Source organism: Schistocerca nitens, chromosome 5, assembly GCF_023898315.1.
Source record: "Schistocerca nitens isolate TAMUIC-IGC-003100 chromosome 5, iqSchNite1.1, whole genome shotgun sequence".
NCBI lineage: Eukaryota > Metazoa > Arthropoda > Insecta > Orthoptera > Acrididae > Schistocerca > Schistocerca nitens.
This window is the reverse complement of record NC_064618.1, coordinates 287,925,549-287,949,896: the sequence shown is the minus strand read 5'-3', so window position 1 is coordinate 287,949,896 and position 24,348 is coordinate 287,925,549. Positions and strand designations below refer to the sequence as shown.

Here is a 24,348-nt window from a genome sequence, read left to right as displayed (position 1 = left end):
CTGCAGAGAAATCACAACTAACAGACAGAGGGGCTGCACTACTGGCTTTATTGGGCAGACGCAAGCCCTGGTAGGCTGGCCGGACAAGTGTGGCTTATGGCAAAGCTCACATCGGTGACTGCAGCACCTGCACCTGCAGTTGCAGTTGTGCCACTTAGGGGCTGTCACCAATGTCCGTATCATCAGGTGGGTCTTCAAAGGTGCCTGGCTGGGATACCAGACACAGTACTAATAATTGAAAGCTGGCTGAAGCCAGATGTTAATAGCAATGAAACTCTAAATTTTGCCTGAAAAGTCTGTCACACAGATAGGTCGAACACCAGTGGTGGAGGTGTGTTTATGGCTTTAAAGAATATGATCACATCTAATGGCATAAGTATAGTTTCCAAACATGAAATAATTTGGGTGGAGATAAGTGGGAAAGGAGGGTCAGACAATGTAATTGGATGCTTTTGTAGACTCCCTCCCCCCCCCCCCCCCCCCCCCTGCCTCAAGAGCAGTAGCAGCAGAACATTTGAGAGGAAACTTTTTGTGTAAATTTTCTGATAATGTTACAGTATGAGCAGCAGATTTCAAACTACCAGTTATAAACTGGGAGAGTCAACTGATTGAGTGGGTAGTAGGAACAGGGAATTGTGAGAAATTGTTCAAAATACTTTATCTGAAAATTATCTTGAGCAGTTAATCAGAGAACCAACTTGTGAAAACAACAACTGAGAAATCCCTGTGACAAATAGTCCCAAACTTTTCCACTGAGTGTAGAACAGCAAATCATAAATCATAAGGCCATTACTGAATATGGCTGTAAACAGGAACATAAAGAAAACTAAGAAGACATTTCTGCTTACCAACAGTGACAAGAAACAGATTTCAGATTACCAGAGTGCTCAACACGAAAATTTCATCTCCAGCATTAACAATGCTGAGCATCAATTGACAAAGTTTAAGAGTATTGTACAAAGGGCATTCAAAAAGTTTTGCACAGTTGTCTCCCTTCTTCTTCTTCTTCTTCATCTTCTTCTTCTTCTTCTTCTTCTTCTTCTTCCAGGAGGAGAATGAAATTTTTTGCGAATGTACTTGAAACATTTAGCTATAAATTGGTATATAATAGCATTTTCTTTTATTTACAGGTGAGCCATAATGGTCTGTGAAGTAGATGTCAGGTTGCGACAACGATCGGTGATGGAGTTCCTCTTCAAGACCGGCGATGACTCTGACACATCGATTCACAGGAAGTTGCTCCCTGTTTATGGGGAGGACACAGTGGATCAAAGTAGTATCCAGCGATAGTTGGAGAGGTTTAAAGAAGATGATTACTCTCTACTGGACAATCCACGATACGGCAGATAGCAGTGAGTGATGTGAATAATGAAACCATTGATCAAATCATCCAAAATTACAGATGTGTGATGACACAACAGCTTGCTAAAATGACTCGTTTGTCATTGGGTAGAGTGGTATCACTGGTACAGTCACTAGAGCGCAGAAAAATCTGTGCACGTTGGATGCCTAGATTATTGACATGAGAAATGAAAACGATGAGGAAGAATGTGTGCCAGGGTCTCATGAAGACATTTACTGAAGAGTGGAAACAGTGATTTGACAGCGTCACTAACCAAGGTTGAAAGACTGTTGTTTTTGTCCAAACCTGAGAGCAAAACCCAATCCACGGAGTAGCGTCAGCCGGGTTCCCCTCAGAAGAAGAAACCAAGACTTTCACGAACTGCAGGCCAAAAGGTGATGACCCCCTTCTTCTGGAATAGTGTGGTGTCATTTTCATTGATTTTTTGGAACCTGGCTCCACAATAAACCGGGACCGTTACTGTTTGTCATTGGACAAGATGCGACGTGCCATCAAGACCCACAGACCACAGCTTCAGGGTCAGCTCATCAGACTACATCATGACAATGCCAAACCCCCACAGCCCTTATGACGCATGAGAAAATCAGGAAAATGGGTTGGCAAATTGTTCCTCATCCTCCCTACAGTCCAGAGTTGTCTCCATCTGATTTTTACCTTCTTGGTCGTCTGAAGGCCCACCTGCACAGTAAAACATTTGATAGTGAGGAATACCTTATTTCCTGTGTCAAGCAATAGTGTAAAAGTCAATCCCCAGAATTTTACCAAACTGCATTTACATCATGGAAAGAACATTGGGCCAGTATGTTCACAAAAAAATTCAGTCTCTTCCAGTAAAAAATAAAAAAATTAGAGACGACTGTGCAAAACTTTTTGAATGCCCTTTGTGCAACAGGCTTTAGACAGGTATGCAGAGCAAAGTTGTGAGGGATGGGGAAGACACACTGTGGTTCAACAGCTGTCTTTGAAAGCTGCAACAAAAGCAAAGTGAGATTCACTGCAAAGTTAAGCATAAGTAAAGCCTCAGAGACAAATAAAAACTGAACAAAACCAAAAGTTAGTGGAGATCCATGCTTGAAGCTTTAAGTTAATTTAGAAGCAAGTTCTTTCTGCAGACTTGACAGAAAATCCTATGAAATTTTGTTTTGGTCTTACATTAAATTAGCAAACAGATTGAAGCATCTGTCCAGACACATTGTGACCATAATGACATCAAAATGTAGGATGACACAGAGAAGATCAAAATATTGATCACCTGTTTTTCAAAACTGTTTGAATGAGGAATATCATACTGGAGCTCCTCTTCTACATCGTCGCAGAAATATCAGACTGACAGATATTGAAATAAGAGAGTTTGAGATAGAAAAGCAACTGAAATTACTCAACAGAGGAATGACAACTGGAACCCCATCAGATACCAAAACAATTCCACACAGAGTATGTAAAAGAACTTGCTCCTTTCTGTTTGTGTTCCTTATACAGAATATCAGAGTAGCTGTGAGATTGCACTGAAGTGTTTCTAGGAAACAGAACAGAGTATGTCATTCTCAATGGAGATAGATCTTCAGATTTTCATTTACAAATAACACTTCCATTCGCGAAGTGTATAATGTGTAATTAAGAGTGGCTGATGTGATAATTGTTTCAAAACAGTCTTAATGATCTCTCCACAGTGGCAGATTTAAAAATTTTGTGCCCCTAGGCACACCATATTATATGCCCCCCCCCCCAAAAAAAAGTTTTAAATAATAACTATTACCTGATCACTTCACAATTGCCTATTTGGGTGGGGGTGCTGTGAGCTGTTTCCATACTCTGCTATTCTTTGTTCTGAAGGACACATCGGCAGTCTAGTCGCATTCAATCAAAATGTAATATGGTTCCTGAACTGTACTTGGTGTACAGCAGCAGATAAAACAAACTTAAAACTGCATTGTGTAAACACATTCTTCTGTCGAAAGACAACAAAAATGAACACAAGGAAAATAACTTTGGCCTAAAAATTAAGGCAGAGCATGTAGGAGACAAGGAACTTTTGTTACACATTCACTTTTAATATGTTCTTTTACTTGAAACCATTGAAAATGAAAATTGAAAAAGTTGTGTTATGATCTAAAAATTGAAGTGAACCTGTCATACATTAGAAATTAATACTTACTTTTACAGAGATGTGTTCAAAATTAAAATTGAACTGTCATTTTACAATCGGGTAACTTGAATGTGTAGCAGACTAAAAAAAAAAAAGGTTGGAAGGTTTGGTATTAATACATGAATCTATAGGGAAGTGTAAGAAATGTAAATGAAATATAGAGATTTCAGTGCACAAACTAATAACTAAGTACAGACGAACAAACACGGAACTGGATTTGCTATTACATAATTTTACAGGCTAGTGTGGAAAAATCAAATTTGTTTTATATTCTAATAGTTAACGTGTAAAGCATTGGGGTCTGTGTAGCTAAATGCTGCATAATAAGTGTACACAATACCTTTAATCCATGTTAAGGCTGAACAGTTTTTTATTGCAGCTACTGCATACCATAACTCTTTCTAATGGTATTAGCAAAGCTTTTACATGGTTATCAACACAACTGAACTACTTTATTTATTAATACTTTTTGATTTGAGCACACTCTCCGATAACATATTTCTGTGACAACTATAAATTTCAGCGGATGCCAAGAATATGCATCAGTTGGAATATACTACAATATCGGTATGTCTTGACTGTACAGCATTGAGCAGCCTGGGTCATTCAAGTATTGTTTAGTATTATCGGGTGCTTTTGGTCAAGTCTGCATGTAAATGAGATTTAGTTCCACGTTTTGTCACCAACAATTGTAAAATAAACAGCTAATATGTAGTTTGTAAATCCAATGAATGTGCTCTAAGTTATAATAAAAATCGCATTAGAATCTTAAATTTTTAAAACTATTATGAAAAAACAAACAAACTCACCAGTCAGAAAAGTTTGTGTCTGGCTTTGACAGCAGAAAACTCACTGATCATATCTTTATAGTTCAGACAGTTATCAGTTGGGAGGTCGGCTTCAATGTGAAGAATGGATAAGGCATTCAATCTCTCCTCAGACAATGTAGAATGTAGGTATGATTTCAGTCTTTTAAGACCCAAAAATGAGCATTCTGCTGAACAATTTGTAAGTGCCGTACATAGAAATATTCTAAGAGCAATGTCAACATTCGAAAACACAGACTGTAACCTCTCTTTTCGTAAAAATTTACTCCTTTTGACTGGTATATCACTAATCTCAGAAGATTTCAAAAGTTCTGCAAAATGTACACATTCACTGTGGGAGGAAGTCTCTAAATCTGTGGCATATGACATTTGGCGTATCACTGCATGTTCAGCAATATCATCATGTGAACTGTTCTAAGGTTACTGAAAACTGTGAAGGAGTCCAATAGTGTTCTATAGCTTTCCTTCCTCCTCACTAATTCGACATACAAGTTGTCGAGTACAGGGAGAAATGTTTAGACTCTAAATTTTTCCCTTCCAGTTAGAAAAACTTCTTCAGAGTCCGCTTCTTCGTCATCATGAAGTTTGCATTTTCGTGATCTTTTATAGGTGCATTCATAGTCTATCAGTCACAATCTCCGTGGATTTATTTTCATAATAGGCGAACATGCCACGAATAGATGCAATAAATTCTACAAGTGATTCATATATTTCATGCACTATTTTAGTTTCAATATTTACACTTTGCAATTTCAGATTTACACTGTTAAAACTCTGGAGTATGTCCTTCCAAACTGTCATCATGAATACTATTTCTAGTCTGCTAAGTTGATTCAATTAAGCTGAGGCCTCATTTCGCACAAGTGGTTTTTCAAACGTATTATTGGCAATATGTGTGAGGGCATTGACAACACCCTTCCAGTTTTCATGTAGACTTACACACACTTCCTCTCTTGCTGATCAACGTGTTTTTGATAAACTTTTCAACATTTTTCTTCCTAGTTTCATAAAAGAATGAAGTTTATCCCAGCGCTGTGCATAAGCAGAGAAAAAATTATATAGGTTTTGCATTACATTCAAAAATGAACATGCTTCCCGACAACAGCTTGCAGCACTGGTGCCGACTAAATTCAAAGAATGTGCTGCACAAGGCACACAATGCTCTTTCAGATTTCGTTCTTTAATGTGTGCCTGCAAACCAGTGTAGGTCTCACATATTGTTTGCTTTGTCATATGACTGGCCTCTACAATCAGTAATATCAATGGAATTTGTAGACAGGACTTTTAGTATGGCCTCAGCTAAGGGACTTGTGTCCCGGGTTTGGTAAAAACAGAAGGAAACATTCAACAGGTTCACCATTCCCATTCACATATCTTAATATGAAAGATAATTGATCAATATGTGAAATGTCCGCAGTAGAATCTACTATCATAGAGAAATATTTGGCCTGTTTTATTTCACTTATGATAATTCTTTTTATTCATTCAGAAAGAAGCTCTATTATTTCATCACAGATTTTTGAAGAAAGATAACTTGTATGTCCCTGCCCTGGATTTCTGTATCGTTCAATGTGCTCTACGAGAAAAGGATCAGACTCAGTTATAAGTTCAAGAGACATCATAATTTGACCATTATGTAATGAACGGAATCTTTCAACATTTGCATGTAGGGCAAGTTCATGACTTGTAAGCTCCTTCACTACTGCAAACAACCTTTTCAACACACTGGGCCAGCACATTTTTTTCTGTCTCAACATATGACGTGAAATAGTTATCTATTGTTCCAAGTGACTTTTTTCTTGTTAAGAGTGATAACTCAGAATTTTTGTGTTCAAGTGAATTGTCATGATGAGATAAAATATTAGAAATATTTTTTCAATTTGCAATATCATTAGCAGCAATCACAGCCTTACCTCCGAACAATTTACATGGTGCACAAAAAACAGTACTGGTGCTACAGGAGTATACTAGAAAATCACGCGAAGTTGATTCACCATTTAAAAATTTATGGTAAAATACGTTTTTGTTCAAATATCTGGTTTTATCGCCTATTGATCTTCTTGAATTAGAAAAATCCCATTACAATTTTGATTAATGCCATGCTGTAAGATAATGTCAATCGTTGATTAATTGACACACCATTCTGCAGGATTATCACTAACGAGGTTATTTCTTTTGTTGATGTCTGACTCGACACTCAGTTTTTCGTGAAACTCGAAATCATGAACAAGTTGTTTTACTGCATTTTTAACTTTTGTTTTGTCTGTATTTATTTCTTTTACAAAAGCTGCACTGCCAGAAATATCATTCATACTACTTCAAGTCGAACCAGCAACATTTTTTGTGAAAAATTTATCTACTCTGCCAAGTGTTTTTAGAACATTGGCTTCTCGTTCTTGCCTTTCCTTCGATAATTTCCAAAATGCCGCCCCATTTAATTTTGCACGTTTTCTTTTTTTGTTGTTATTCATGTTACAGCACTCAAAAAATTGTCAACCAACAGTCAAAACAAAAGAAAAAAAAATTGTAAAAGGAAAGAAAGAAACACTGTATCCAATTCCAATCATACTAAACAGTATATGGTGATGATGATGATGATGATGATGATGATGATATCCCATACTACGAGGAGTTGTAGGGGGACAATGCTAGGCAACGTCCCAGAGGAGCCGGTTTGCCATTGCCTTCCTCCAACTGTAATGGGGATGAATGATGATGACGATGAAGATGAAGACGACGCAAAACCACCGAGTCATCTCCAGGGAAAATCCCTGACCCTGCCAGGAATCGAACCTGGGACCCCATGCATGGGAAGCGAGAACGCTATCACAAGACCACGAGCTGCAGACAATTTGCGTTTTTCATTGTTATTCATAAGTGGGATAAGAGTCGATCCAGCACACCTCACTGCAAGAAATGGGAAAATTTATTTGCTTTTTAAATTAGAAAGACAGTGTCAAGAATATTCAGAACATATTTGCATCCCAGATAAAATTCCAGCGATGTGGAAACAGTAGCCAAAAAAGGGATTGTCCAGTTTACTTTACGAAACGAATTCCAGCCGGCAGGTGTGCTTCTACTGTTCACTGACAACAGAGAAACTGACAACAATGAAATTAAATTATTCTGCATTGTTATTCTTTCATAGCACAGTTACATCGAGTAATCCGAGTTGGTCAGTTCATTGCTCCGTGTTTAAAGGAAAAATCTTTGTGCTTGTGTGCCGTGTTTAAAGTAAAAAGCCTTGTGTTCATATGCTGTATATCTTGTATTGTCAAATCTCGTTCTTAAGGCTTATTTAAACTAGCAAGTTGTTTAACAACATTAAAAAAATTTTGTCATTTGTAAGCGCAATTATTTTAAAACATGAAAGGTTAAAGTGAGTATAGAGCAAAAAATGTCGCCCCCCTTAAGGTGCTGCCCCTAGGCCTGTGCCTAGTGGGCCTGTATGTGAATCTGCCACTGTCACTCCATGTAAGGAAATAAACAGGCAGGAGCAGCAACGCTTTCTGCTGATGACATGAGCACTCTGACTGAGGGCCTATGGTGATAACCTATCATTATTGGATGATGTGTATCCCACATCATCTTACCAGCAAATGACACTACTGACAAAATAAGACATGACAGAGGAAAGTGCAAATATTAGGCAGGGTTATTATTTCTATTTACTTGTGGTGAGCTCTACTGAAGGATGACCTACATTTTCAACACGGGACGGTGATTGCAGTGACTTTGTAAGAGGAAATATCTGTTCGGGCATGAAAATAAATATATCACGGATCGCCAGCCTGCCTTAGAGATGTGCTAAGTTCCAAAGCATAAGGAGAAACAATTGAAGATTGTTCAGAAAAGAGATGTAAAAATAACCTCTGTCATTCTTTACTATACTGACTGGGGTCATGATATACAGGATCAAGACGGTATGCATGAAAATGAAATTATGTATGTTTTGTGAAGAGAAAAATCACATTAATACTACTGAAATCTCACAAGTTATTTAGCAGTGATTTGAAATGTGGTGCAACAATTCTTAATAGTAATGCAAGAACTCACAGATCTGAAGTCCAACAAGAACCAGAAGCCACAACAGTCAGCAACAAAAGGTGAAGAGCAGTTAAAACATGAAAGAAAATAATCAGGCATTGTTTTCCAGTGATGACATGAACACCCTGATCAAGTGCCCCAACTAACAATACAGAATGCAACTAATTCCTAGCAAATAATGTAATGTTATACGTTTCAAAACCAAATATTACACAGGTCACAAACTAAATAATCCCTAAACAGTCCTTGAAACAATTATCATCAAAGCAAAATAAGACGTCAGTATGTGGAATACCTGGCTATATTTAACATAACATTTACATTAAACATAATAATACACCATTCACTTACGAGAACATTATTTCCACACTTTTAGGACTTCAAAATCTTGTTTTGATTTTTACACAAAATAGTGTAGGATGAGACAACAGCAGTCTTGTTCTATCATCTAAAACATTATTACCTGTTGAGTACACTGCACAAGCAGTGCTACAATTGGAAAACTTCACTGACCTCTGAACAATGTGGTTAGGCATCATTAGCTTATGACAATAACGTCATGTGGCCTCAAAAACTGCAAATAAAGGACACTAGAAAGGAATGTCATCAATAAATACTGTCCCCTAAAGTTTCTTCAAACAGAATTTTAGACATTAAAATGTAAAAAAGCTGACTTATTTTTCTTATTTTCAGCTACTAATGTCTTATGGCATCATACACTTGGGTAACTCATCAATGAGGAAAACAGTGTCTGAAGCGCCGATAGTGTGCGGTGTTCGCTCTAGAAACTGTTGTCGACCGCTCTTTAAACAGTCGGGCATATTGGCAACAGCCTCAAAGCATGTTCACTCCTTTATGAAATTTGTTGTCAATAATCAACTACAGTTTGAACACAACAGTATCATTTATAAATATAATACTACACGGAGGAATGATTAACATCATCCATAAACTCAGCCTTAGAGTGACACAGCATGGAGTGAGGTATTTGGCCATAAAAAACCTTGACCACTTATCAAGTGACATAAAGAATTTAATTGATAATAAAATTATCACCATTATGACCCATGGAACACGTAAATAACTAATCAATCCAACACTAAAGCATTCTGAAAAACTGCCTTGAAATATAGATAACTATATTCACAGTAAATTTTCATAACAAACAAGAAGAAAGTTTAGACTTCATTGGTGATATTATGAACAGGCAGCAAAATTATGTACTTACTGTTTAATGCAGTCTGTGACAGGTCCATACTGGTCATCATGGATTACGCACTGAGAAGAGGAAGCACAAATCAACTTAACAACTGAGGTGAAGTGTTAAATGGTGAAGGGAAAATTAAGACATATCAAAATACATCAATTAGAAAATAAACATACCAAATATACTTCATATGCTAGGTCCTTGTTTTTTATTAATGTAGTATCCCTCATCAGTTTTGTGATTGTATTCTTCGAAGCTGAAATATGATGTGTTATGTTACTCACAAATGCGTAACAAAAGTTTGAAGCACATAGCTATAAAAACAGAGGACTGTGTTCTAGAACAACTTTATTCATTGTCTGTAGTAAATTAATGGGACTATGAAATATATGGGAGCTCTAGTTTTACAGTTAACTGGAAATGAAAAGCATAAAGGCTGGTTTTTAATGCAGCATTAGCATCAAGGCCATTAGAGCACATGTGGGTAGGAAATCAACCACGCCCTCCCTTTCACACTTTGCTGCTGTGAGGGAGAGATGAGGAAGCCATGACTTGGAGGTTGAGCTGCCATACAGGTCATTGTGTTCCTGGCGTAGAATGTAGTACATTTTTATTGAATATGTGTGTAAACACATTCACAATTGTAATATATTTGTCCAGTCTTATAATACAGGATAAATCAAACTATTTATGGCTGTTTCATTCTTTGCTGTGCATTTGCTGACTAAGAGATACCTCCTGCTCATCAGGTAGCATTTTTCTGAAGAACCTCTTTCTCACCTTCTACTGCAGTGCTTCGTAACTCATGGCCGTGTGCTGCTGACTCAGTCCTCCTCCTTCTGTGGTGCACCATACCTCACGGTCTCAGTCCAACTGTCCCATCTTCTTGCCCTCACACCCATGGTCAACAAGATCGTCATGTGGTCAAGCTCGCTCGGCTGGCAGACCCCTAGTCTGTCCATTCTTCTTCTGCTCGCCTTGCCTCCCAATGTCTGCCTCATCTAGACTTCTTTTCCCCGCCTCATCTAAGCCGTCAGTTTGTCTAAACTTCGGGCTGAGTTTTCTCAGAAATACTATGGTCTGTACCTATTCCACAGCCCTGTGGGCTTGTAATTAACTTGCAACAACCCTATGCCAAATGAAGCCAAGCGTGAATAATTAATGCCCACTCCACATCTGTCACCAAAAGTTTTTACATCGCGTCCGTGATTTCCTGTTAGCAGATCAGGAATGAGGGAGCTTGATGTTAAGTTTCTAGAAGTAGAGGGGGCTCTTCCAACTTGTAGTACTCTGGAGTTAGAGCTGCAAGCTGAAAAGATCTCAGACCAGGGAACTCAAAGGAAATATGTCTCCAAATAGGAAGTACAAAGGAAGGATTATGATGAACTGCAACTTATGAGGTACTGAGAATATAACTGAGACGCTGAGAAAACACAGAGGCATCGCTACCCTATGCAACTAGGTCCCGTGAAACTCTTAAGTCCCGCCCTGACGGTAGAATGGCACAGAGACAACGTCGGAAGCTGAGTCTAAAGCAGAATCCCTATAGACAGCTAAGCTGTCTTTTTCATATGCTAGTGTGACATTTCCACAACCTCTGGGGAAACTCCTATTGCTCCGAATGCCTTCCAACCTTTATCCTATCATGTAGTCCCTTGGTATGGAAGCTTACCTCCATACCGTACTGCAATTTATTCGCAATAGCAGGCAGGTCATGCTTGTTATAGGTATGGCACTTAAGTTAAACTGGCAGTTCATGATGTTTATTACATCACTGGGTCTTAGGGGCATATTATAGGCAAGATTATTTCAAAACTACATCACAACTGTGTTATTCACAAATAGTTTCAAGCATCAATGCACAGATTTCTGACAGAGATGGAATATCTAACTACTGTTTTCTGTTATGTGTTTCTGTGCACCACGCAATGGTTCACTACATCCGAGTGGCTGCCTTTCTCTATTTTACATACTTTACCTATTACTTTCATATTGCAAGACAAGTTAGTGGTACATACAATTAATGTGTGTCTAGTCATCTCACTGCTGACTGTGAGACATCTTAAATAAATGAAATCACATGTGCATTAAGTAAGTAAACTTCTAATTAGTGCTAGTCTTCCATTTTCATTTGGTCATCAGTTACCTACAGGTATGACTAATGTAGTGTTTTCCTGAAATCATTTAGTAAAATTAACTGAGTTATATGTAATGATTACTTTTCATGAAATTTTGTCTTGTAATCGCTACTTTTAGAAAGTGTTAGTTGAACTTCTTACCTGCTTATTCAAATAAAATAGTAATCGTTACAATATTGGACTCATTACTTTGTAACAGTCGTAAGTCATTCTTTCTCACACACATATATATGTCATCTATATATTCATGAGAATGAGGTTTGAGTATTTCTGTTACCTTACTTAAGAAATTACTTTGAGTTAAATGGTGCAGAAAGCAAAGAAAATATGACTGTAAAATGTAAGCTTTGTAGGGAAAATAAATTTTTAAGTCTCCCTGGAGTATGGCACATAGTTAAAGGAAGCATTTACAGATAAGCAATTACAATTTGCAAATATATTACATAATATTAAAGTTACAAATTATAACACATGCACATTCTCCTGCCAAGAGATGCCACAATTTTCCAAGAAATACATTGCTAAGGAAACAGTGCTACTATAAAATGTTACTAAATGATTAATATAATGATTATTATTTACTTCAATACAAATATAACAAATGATAAAATGTAATCATTTTATGAACAATCACACAATTTTTGGTTCCATTTTGCACAGGATTCATCTAACAAAGTTATCTAAACTGTAACAATTCACCTGATACGTAACAATTCTTACAATGGAGGAAGAAAAGGAAATTTGATTTTCTAACTGAAGGTAAAGGTGCAAAGAACACAAGCTACACCGTCCTTCACAAATAACCCTACAATCAAAAGTACTGTCAACAAACTAGTTTTAGATTTTGTTTGCCGTTCTGTTCAGCCCTTTACAGTGGTAGAACAAGAGTCATTCATAAATTTAATAAAGGACTGGGCACCAAACAGGATAATGATGTGTAGAGTGGCTGTTGCTGTACGAATGAAAGTAAGGTGCAATAATAGAGATGTGGAAGACCTTTGTTTTGATTGGTTTGATGGGCAGACACCACATAGAAAATCTGTTACGCTTCTTTTAAAGAGACTTGTGGGGACCCATACATACAATTTTCTGGCTGTTGCTATTGAGAGCATACATTGTTATTTAATATTCATAACAACGTGGTGTCTTGTGTAACAGGTAATTGTAGCAATCTGGTCAAAGTTTTCACATACCACTTAATTTAAACAATTTTTGTTTTCTTTTTCTTCATACATAATGATTCTGTTATACTTTTACAAATATCAACTTTCCATTTCTTTTAACAATACTTGGCATGAAATGTGGTGAAGATGACGTTGAGGCATTTGAGGAACCGGAAGACATGGAGTTCGTTCAAGCAGCACCCAGTCTGGATGAGGATGTGAATGAGTTCCAATACAACTTGTCATCTCATCAGCAATGTGTTGCCTGTACACTTAATCTGATGGCAGGACAGATAAACAGAAATTCTCTTGTGCATTTTCAACTTTTCCTGGCATAATGAATAGTCCATTAAATTTCGGACATGCAGCTGTGCAAATAAAATTTCTTACACTGATATTCCGGCCCTGTATTGTCCAGCCATCCTCAGAGTGAGTCACAAGACTGACGACAAGGTGCCAAGCACAGCCTTATATGCACTACCAATGGTGGTATGCGCCTGCAAGTCACAGTTACTGGTCAGCAGCAAAGAGATATTCTTACACATGCACCACCTGTGGTGAAGGCGTACAGACATTTGATTTGCTTATCGATGTATGTTCAGCGGCGATGACACCATGACAACTTCCCAGTAGTTTAATTATCCCAAGAGCTGGATTTCAGGGTTTGTCCAAATTAAAACTGTTATCTCTTTTTATTAAATAATTATTAGCTAATCTGATCTCCATAGCTTCCTCGAAGACAGAATCAGAGAAGGAAGAGGTGATGATAGAATCTTCACATCACTGTAGTTCATGGAACACCCTGTATCAATACAATGTTCGACCACAGGTGACTTGTCTGGTTGCCATGAATGTGTGTATCTTTGATGTTCCACATACCTCTCATGCACAGTGCATTTTGTTTGACCTATGTATGACTTCCCACAATTTCCACAAGGACTCTGATACACACTCACCTTACAAAGCAATAAATTGTCCGTTACACAGCCGAGTAAAGCTGAACTTTCATAGGAGTTTGGAAGATCACCTTAACGCAGTGTTTCTCGAGAACACGGCCTAACTTTGAGGAAAGAGCACCCACGTATGGCAAAAACACACTTGATTCCCCATCACATACCTGCATACTGCATTTCACACTGAATGTTCTACGAATTTGCTGTGGAGAAAATCCATTCACTTTAAAAATGCTCTTGAGGTATGTGAGCTCTTCTTCCAACTTATCTTTATCGATACACATTGCACCCTATGCACTAAGGTCTTAAGGACACTTATGGTCTGGGGTGATGGTAGCTACTGGCATGTAGATACAGATTTGTATGTGTAGGATTATGATATATGGCATGTCCTAATATGCCATCAACTTCACGGTGAACGGCAACATCGAAAAGGAGAGGCAGCTGTCTTTTTCTATTTCCATAGTAAATTTGATACTAGCATGGATAGAATTCAAATGCTCAAGAAAACAATGTAATTCATCCATCCCATGTGGTCATGCTACAAATGTGTCATCCATGTACCTCCAAAAGACTGCTGGTTTAAAACTTGCTGAGCCTAGTGCCTTGTCCTCAAAATCTTCCATGAATAAATTAGCTACCAGAGGGGAGAGGGGAGCCTCCCACAGCAACCCCATCAATCTGCTGATAAAATTCACCATTAAACTGAAAATAAGATGATAAAAGCACTTGTTCAAATAAGGCCAAGATGGTCTAATCAAAATGTTGGCCAATATGAGATAAAAGAGTCCTTTAAAGGTACCTTGGTATATAATGATTCCACGTCAAAACTAAAGAGCACATCAGTACTATTTAGCCTGACATTGCTAAGTCTGAATAAAATCCATAGAATTACGAATGTGGTGACTACATTTTGCTACCAATGGCTTTAATAAGGAAGCTAAATATTTGGCAGACATTTGCATTGTCAAGCTTTATGGAATAAACAAAAAAGTACTGTGATGGCTGATTCCATAAACTGCCTGTAACTCCTACTGCAACAAGATGGAACAACACATATAACAGTATTAAATATCTGGCGTCTGCAATAAGAAAGTACAGCCTAGATGCACTAGATGTCCTGATGGACAGCACTCAGCTAGTAAGCTTTCAACCAGTAGGCGTGGCATTTCTGAATGACTATATCATGGTAAGTTTTGAATGTATTACAATTACAATATAAAACATACACAATTAAAATATTTGCATATTACGGGGTTAATGAATTTTAATGAAATAAGTTTCTTTTCACGTCATGAAGCCTATTGCAGCAGAACTGACAAGGGAACCTCCCCATCGCACCCCCCTCAGATTTAGTTATAAGTTGGCACAGGGATAGGCCTTGAAAAACTGAACCCAGATCAATCGAGAAAACAGGAAGAAGTTGTGTGGAACTATGAAAAAATAAGCAAAATATACAAACTGAGTAGTTCATGCGCAAGATAGGCAACATCAAGGACACTGTAAGCTACAGAGCGCCGTGGTCCCATGGTTTGAGGGAGGAGCTGTGGAACGTGAGGTCCTTGGTTCGAGTCTACCCTCGAGTGAAAATTTTACTTTCTTTATTTTCGCAAAGTTACGATCTGCCCATTCATTCATTGACGTCTCTGTTCACTGTAATAAGTTTAGTGTCTGTGTTTTGCGACCGCACCGCAAAACCGTGCGATTAGTAGACGAAAGGACGTGCCTCTCCAATAGGAACCGAAAACATTTGAGCGCAAGGTCATAGGTCAAACAATTCCTCCACAGGAAAACATGTCTGATATATTCTATCCAACACTGGTGACGGCATGTGCGTCACATGACAGGAATATGTTGTCGACCCATCTAACTTGCACACTTGGCGAATGGGTAAAAAGATTCTTCTACCTTGCCCGATTTAGGTTTTCTTGTGGATGTGATACTCACTCCCAAAAAAGTGATGAAAACATAAGATTTTGTCACATAAACTGCAAAAAATGAATGCAACAGTTTCACAGTCACACAGTTTTCCCTGCGCTCTGTCAAAACATATGTTCTCAAATATTTCCGTGTGTAGACCGTCAAATCCTGCATATGTCCAAGCAAATCTGAACATGTCCTGGAATTTTGGAGAGCGAAGTTGATGATGTCTGAGTGCCTGAACTTTGATAATTGTCTGAAAATAAAAAATTAAACTTTTCACTCGATAAAAGATTTGAACCAAGGACCTCTCGTTCCGCAGCTGCTCATGCTAACCACGGGACCACGGCGCTCGTAAGCTCAGACGTTCCTTGATGTTGCATACCTTGCGCATGGACTACTCAGTTTGTATATTTTGCTTATTTTTTCATAGTTCCACACAACTTCTTCCTGTTTTCTCGATTGATCTGTGTTCAGTTTTTCAAGGCCTATCCCTGTGCCACCTTATAACTAAATCTGAGGGGGGTGCGATGGGGAGGTTCCCTTGTGAGTATTTTGCAATGTGAAAGGAATTGTGTCCTGTATCAAATGTTTGCTACAGGAACTCTCTCAAAAGTGTGGCACACCATTGTCTCAGAAAACTGAAGAAAGGTCTGAAGGAAGCAACGAAGAAGCTATGCTTTTCAACACCATTTCTTCAGCAGCACTCCCTGCTGTGTTGGATGAGGCAGCTACATACTTCTCCTGTAATTCACCTAAAGTGAAACTTCTCATGGAGTACAGTCCATTACAAAGATTATTTTTTAAAACTAAATGTAGGAATAACCACACCCTGTGCCTGTAATGCAAGCAAAGAGATTCTTTCACCCAAAAGGGCGAGGTTCAGGAAATGCAGCTTCTTTACAATGTCAGTCATAATCTAAAACTATAAATGGATACCGAGTATGTTCCTAATTTGTGTATTCGTTCTTTCATTATCATCATTTCTTTTGTTTGAAAAAGAGAATGTTGCCTGTTGAACAATGTACCCAGTCGCTAGTTGGGTAAGGTGATAGTGAAGTGGGCCTGAATGGGTTGGAATAAGGGATATTGGATTCTTTTGTTTTGTATAATCAATTTGTTTTCCTTTAAACAATGGAAAATCCAGGACGAACTGTAACAATATTATGAGAAGGAAAGTTGCTACTCACCATATAGCGGAGACGCTGAGTCGCAGATAGGCTCAACAAAAAGACTCTCACAATTATAGCTTTCGGCCATTAAGGCCATTGTCAACAATAGTTGAAACCACAGTTTAAGTTGCCTGAGACTGCAGTCGTGTGTGTGAGTTGCATTTGAGTGAGAGAGTGTGCATGTGCATATGTGTGTCTATTGTTGATGAAGGCCTTAATGGCCGAAAGCTATAATTGTGAGAGTTTATTTGTTGCGCCTATCTGCGACTCAGCATCTCCACTATATGGTGAGTAGCAAATTTCCTTCTCATAATATTGTTCTCTTTTAATATGTTTTATATTTGCTTCATGCAGTCTTTCTATTATTAGTTTTAAGTTAGGTTGTTAATACAATCAGCTGAAAAAGTATGTAATTTGTAACTGTAATTACACTAACTATTTTTTGGGAATGTAATTTGTACTTGTAATTTAGTACATAATTTGCACAAGCCTCTGTAACTGAATCCAATTACTTCTTTTGAGTACTTTTGCCAACATCACTGTTTTCTTTATATTTTCGCACTCTTTTCACATTTTCGTTTAGCAACACCTACACCCATGTCTGAAAGCACCATACATGTTAGTGTTTTCTCTGTTGGAAATGAAGAAATACTTTATAAGTCCCTCCCCTCCCCACTTCCAGATGAAAACTGAAATTTAATGTAATTTATATCTCCCAAACACAAAAAAAATGTTCAAAAGTGTGTGAAATCTTATGGGACTTAACTGCTAAGGTCATCAGTCCCTAAGCTTACACACTACTTAACCTAAATTATCCTAAGGACAAACACACACACACCCATGCCCGAGGGAGGACTCGAACCTCCGCCGGGACCAGCCGCACAGTCCACGACTGCAGCGCCTTAGACCGCTCGGCTCCTCCCAAACACATTTTTATTGTTAATCTATTTGGTCAAAACAAAACTAGCTGTCTTTAATATCTGCCTTGGTTTTGTAAAAAGATTTAATAGATGTCTGCTTATCTCTGTATTAATATATTCGTATTCTTGGTTGTCTGCAGAAATTTATTCAACAGTGTACAATATCCTCAAATTGCTTTTCTTAAAAAATATAACTGTTTTGGAGAGTTTAGTAGGTGTCACACCATAAGAACAAGATTTGACAGGGCTACACAAAACTTTTGATTAAATAATCAGTATATTTTCTTAGTATACACAAAGTAAATTATTTTACTGTTAACATAATAAGAGTAACTGCTATTTTGAGTTGATGAGTTAAAATTAGATTCTCTTGTGATTAACTTCAACCTATACAATGAGTTAGTAAATAAAGCTAGAAAGCAATCATGTTGGTTTGTGATTTCAACCTGACACAAAATATTTTTTGTTTCATGAATTCTCCAAACTAGTTTTGGCTACATACTGTCACCATCAGCTGATTTCTTTCTTCTAAAACATGAAAAAGTTAGCACTGTTACAATACAAGCTGGCTGCCAAATCTGCTGTCTGACTCTGTAAGTTGTGTGTGTCAAATACAAGCCTTGCTATCATATGAAATACAGGGTGAACATTAATAAAACTGACAAACTGCTAAGACAGATTCTTGACTGTAAATGAAGGAAGAAAGGTCCTATGAACACGTGTCCGGAAATACATTATTGACATGGTAGATGGCACGGACGGATATGACAGTTCCTCTGACCACATGCCTTGTGTTCATTGTGTGTTGCAGGCTGTGTGATTGATATAGCATACTGTAAGCAGTTGGTGGGGAGGCTTGCGTGCCTCAGCGATACAGATAGCCGTACCTTAGGTGCAACCACAACGGAGGGGTATCTGTTGAAAGGTCAGACAAATGTGTGGTTCCTGAAGAGGGGCAAGCACCCTTTTCAGTATTTGCAGGGGCAACAGTCTGGATGATTGACCGATCTGGCCTTGTAACACCAACCAAAACGGCCTTGCTGTGCTGGTACTGCGAACGGCTGAAAGCAAGGGGAAACTACAGCTGTAATTCTTCCTGAGGGCATGCAGCTTTACTGTTTGGTTAAATGACGATGGCGTCCTCTTGGGTAAAATATTCCGGAGGTAAAATAGTCCCCCATTCGGATCTCCGGGCAGGGACTACTCAAGAGGACGTCGTTATCAGGAGAAAGAAAACTGGCATTCTACGGATCGGAGCATGGAATGTCAGATCCCTTAATCGGGCAGGTAGGTTAGAAAATTTAAAAAGGGAAATGGATAGGTTAAAGTTAGATATAGTGGGAATTAGTGAAGTTCAGTGGCAGGAGGAACAAGACTTCTGATCATGTGAATACAGGGTTATAAATACAAAATCAAATAGGGGTAATGCAGGGGTACACTTAATAATAATTAAAAAAAAAAAAAATATGAGTGTGGGTAAGCTACTTCAAACATCAAAGTGAATGCATTATTGTGGCCAAGATAGACACGAAGCCCACACCTACTACAGCAGTACAAGTTTATATGCCAACTTGACGACGAAATTGAAGAAATGACGAAGAAATTGAAGAAATGTATGATGACATAAAACAAATATTCAGATAGTGAAGGGAGACGAAAATTTAATAGTCATGGGTGACTGGAATTCGATAGTAGGAAAAGGAAGAGAATTTTGCACAGAGCATAACTTAATCATAGCTAACACTTGGTTCAAGAATCATAAAAGAAGATTGTATGCATGGAAGAAGCCTGGAGATACTAAAAGGTATCAGATAGATTATGTAATGGTAAGACAGAGATTTAGGAACAAGGTTATAAAATGTAAGACATTTCCAGGGACAGACGTGGACTCGGACCACAATCTATTGGTTATGAACTATACATTAAAACAGAAGAAATTGCAAAAAGGTGGGAATTTAAGGAGATGGGACCCTGATAGACAGACTAAACCAGAGGTTGTACAGAGTTTCAGGGAGAGCATAAGGGAACAATTGACGGGATTGGGGAAAGAAATACAGTAAAAGAAGAATGGGTAGCTTTGAGGGATGAAGTAGTGAAGGCAGCAGAGGATCAAGTAGGTAAAAAGACAAGGGCTAGTAGAAATCCTTGGGTAACTGAAGATACATTGAATTTAATTGATGAAAGGAGAAAATACAAAAATGCAGTAAATGAAGCAGACAAAAAGGAATACAAACGTCTCAAATATGAGATCGACAGGAAGTGCAAAATGGCTAAGCAGGCATGGCTAGAGAACAAATGTAAGGATGTAGAGACTTATCTCACTAGGGGTAAGATAGATACTGCCTACAGGAAAATTAAGGAGACCTTTGGAGAAAAGAGAATCACTTGCATGAATATCAAGAGCTCAGATGGAAACCCAGTTCTAAGCAAAGAAGGGAAAGCAGAAAGGTGGAAGGAGTATATAGAGGGTCTATACTAGGGCAACGTACTTCAGAGAAATATTATGGAAATGGAAGAGGATGCAGATGAAGATGAAATGGGAGGTATGACACTGCGTGAGGAGTTTGACAGAGCACTGAAAGACCTAAGTTGAAACAAGGCCGCGGGAGTAGACAACACTCCTTTAGAACTATTGACAGCCTTGGGATAGCCAGTCCTGACAAAACTCTACCACCTGGTGAGCAAAATGTATGAGACTGGCGAAATACCCTCAGACTTCAAGAAGAATATAATAATTCCAATCCCAAAGAAAGCAGGTGTTGACAGATGTGAAAATTACCAAACTATCAGTTTAATAAGTCACGGCTGCAAAATACTAGCACGAATTCTTTACAGACGAATGGAGAAACTGGTAGAAGCCGACCTCGGGGAAGATCAGTTTCGATTCCGTAGAAATATTAGAACACGTGAGGCAATACTGACCCTACGACTTATCTTAGAAGCTAGATTAAGAAAAGGCAAACCTACGTTTATAGCATTTGTAGACTTAGAGAAAGCTTTTGACAATGTTGACTGGAATACTCTCTTTCAAATTCTGAAGGTGGCAGGGGTAAAATACAGGGAACGAAAGGCTATTTACAATTTGTACAGAAACCAGATGGCAGTTATAAGAGCCGAGGGACATTAAAGTGAAGCAGTGGTTGGGAAGGGAGTGAGACAGGGTTGTAGCCTCTCCCCAATGTTATTAAATCTGTATATTGAGCAAGCAGTAAAGGAAACAAAAGAAAACTTCGGAGTAGGTATTAAAATCTAAGGAGAAGAAATAAAGGTTCGCTGATGACATTGTAATTCTGTCAGAGACAGCAAAGGACTTGGAAGAGCAGTTGAACGGAATGGACAGTGTCTTGAAAGGAGGGTATAAGATGAACATCAACAAAAGCAAAATGAGGATAATGGAATGTAGTCGAATTAAATTAGGAAATGAAACACTTAAAGTAGTAAAGGGGTTCTGCTATTTGGGGAGCAAAATAACTGATGATGGTCGAAGTAGATAGGATATAAAATGTAGACTGGCAATGGAAAGGAACGCATTTCTGAAGAAGATAAATTTGTTAACATCAAGTATAGATTTAAGTATCAGGAAGTCTTTTCTGAAAGTATTTGTATGGAGTGTAGCCATGTATGGAAGTGAAACATGGACGATAAATAGTTTGGACAAGAAGAGAATAGAAGCTTTCGAAACGTGGTGCTACAGAAGAATGCTGAAGATTAGATGGGTAGATCACATAACTAATGAGGAGGTGTTGAAGAGGATTGGGGAGAAGTTTGTGGCACAGCTCGACTAGAAGAAGGGATCGGTTGGTAGGACATGTTCTGAGGCATCAATGGATCACCAATTTAGTATTGGAGGGCAGCTTGGAGGGTAAAAATCATAGAGGAAGACCTAGAGATGAATACACTAAGCAGTTTCAGAAGGATGTGGGCTACAGTACGTACTAGGAGATGAAGCAGCTTCAATAGGATAGAGTAGCATGGAGAGCTGCATCAAACCAGTCTCAGGACTGAATACCACAACAATAACAACTGTAAGCAGCAGAATGGTCTGGTAATCATGTCAGGAACAAGCCGAGGTGGTGTTTCTGTATGGTCAAGCAAATGGAAACAGTCAAGAGGTGCATGGCTGTATCAAAACAAGCACCCTCACAGACACAATCATATCACACAACATTTCAAGCTCTTTTTGAGCACCTGTGTGATGATGGGTTGCTTCAGACAGACAAACTTCCAGGAAGGTGGCAGGTGGACTGTGCTGGAGGACTAGGTTCTACAGGATATTGAGACAAACCCTAGTACAAGCTCCGAGCAAATCGCCCACCAACATGGCATATGCCAAAGTATGATTACATGTATCCTGCATGACACCCACCACTATTCCTATCATTTGCAATCCCACGGAGGCCACTTTGAACATCTGTTGTGGCATGGATGCAATGCAGCTTTGTACTGTGTTCCAGGACGATTTGTTGTCATTGCACGCACACTGTTCATTTCCGAGCACATGTTCACAGAAACTTCTTTCCTCCATTTCCAGTCAGGAAACTGTCTCTGCAGTTTGTCAGTTTTATTAATATAAATCTACATGTACACAATTCTTATTTTGGCCTTAATTGTATAAACTATTTAAATTTTTCACATATTTACATTGTATATAAAAATTCATCAACACTATAGTAGCAATTCTGTAGCAAGTAGTCACTCACTGCAGTTTTGAATTTATGCATGCCAGTTATTGCCTTCATTTTCTTTTAGGTAGTTTGTTGTCAAGTTTTTTTTTTTTTTTTTTTCCCTGCTTGCACGGATCCTTTTTGTTTTAGTGTTGTATATGAAAACTGCATATGTAAATCTTGATTATTCCTTGTGTTGTATGAATGGATATTTTGGTTTTTTGGAGAAATCTTGCTATTTTCATCTACGATTTTCCTTATAAACATTATTGTTTCTAGGGTATATAGGCATGGTAATGGAAGAATATGAAGCTTTTTAAATGAGCATTTGCATGAAGATCGAGGTGCTGAGCCTTCCATGGCTCTTATAATTCTTTTTTGTGCAATAAAACAGCTTTTGCGGGTGGTGAATTTCCCCAGCAAATTAAACCATATCTTAGTAGTGATTCTGCTTGGGCATAGTAGACATTTTTTATGGCTTGCATTGATGTGCATCCAGCAAGAATTTTTATACTATAACAAATGGTATTTAATTTACTACATAGGTGTTGTGTATGTTTCTGCCATATTAGGTCATCTTGGATCCAAAAACCCAAAAATTTGGTGCTATTTACAATTTCAAGTCTTTTGCCTAACACTTCTATGGTTGCAGTTAAAGGCTGTTATTTCTGCACTGTGTGTAGATGCATAGTGTTTTTTTATGTGTGTTTATTATTAAATTGTTCATTGCGAACCATTCTGATACATGTGAAGTGCTCTTTTTTATTTCATTTTGGAGCTCTTCTGGGGTCTTTCCTTTGATAAGTATATTTGTATCATTGGCATATTTAATGTACTTATAGTTAGGGCTGGATGGTTCCAGGTCATTTACAAACAGCAAGAACAAGATTGGTACCGGTACGGAACCCTGCGGCATACCGTATTTAACACACTGTTTTTCTGATTGATAGGAAGTTAAATTTTTTCCTTCTTTGTACAAGACTTCAACTATTTGGCGTCTGTTTTGTAGATATGACTTGACCCACTCATAGGCTGGGCCTCTGACACCAACATTTTCCAGCTTTCTAAGCAATAGACAATGGTTAATGATGTCAAATGCTTTTGAAAGATCTAGGAATATTGCTGCTATGTGTTCTTTTTTTATCTAATGCATTTAAAGCTTCATTTAAGAAATCGGTAACAGCTGTCTCAGTGGATTTACATTTTTGGAAACTATGCTGTGTAGCTGAGACAAGTTTATTTTTTTCAATGAAATCTATGAGTCTTTTACAAAAGATTTTTTCAATTATTTTACAAAAAACAGATAGAAGAGAGACTGGCCTATAATTTGTTATATCTGTTTTTTCACCCTTTTTGTACGATGGCTTTACTTTAGCTATTTTTAACCTTTCTGGGAAGATTCCCTGAGAAAATGAACTATTGCGTATGTCTACCATGGGCCTAACTACTAAGGGTGCATTTTAACACCCCTATTGTTTTTAGCACTTCCTGTTCATCTGTTGGGTATAGGAAGAGAGACTTGTCACTAGGGATAGTTTTAATCTGATTTGCAGTGACAGCATATTGAAAGTTTTGCTTCACCAGAATCTCAGCTGCCTCAGAGAAATATGAGTTAAAATTATTTGCTATCTGCTGGAGATCAGATATTACAGAAGTGTTTTCGTTCAATTTGATATTATGGTATTCTCTCCGTTTTACTCCTGTTTCGTGCCTTACAATGTCCCATATGGCTTTCATTTTATTTTGTGCATTTGCTATGAGGGAACTATTTGCCATTCTTTTTGCTTCTTTTATGACTTTAGTTAAAATCTTTTTGTAATTATTAAAA

General features: G+C 38.0%; 1 protein-coding gene across 2 annotated transcripts in view; it reads right to left on the bottom strand.

The window, feature by feature from the left end:
• LOC126259168 (CDAN1-interacting nuclease 1) overlaps positions 1-24,348 on the bottom strand; it is a 147,410-nt gene that overhangs the window by 65,954 nt on the left and 57,108 nt on the right. For both annotated transcript variants that reach the window (XM_049955734.1, XM_049955733.1), the window contains 2 exons: positions 9,767-9,846; positions 9,612-9,661 (listed from right to left, as the gene is read on the bottom strand). In XM_049955734.1, coding sequence (XP_049811691.1) covers positions 9,612-9,661; positions 9,767-9,846 — 130 coding nt within the window. The remainder of the gene's footprint in view (positions 1-9,611; positions 9,662-9,766; positions 9,847-24,348) is intronic.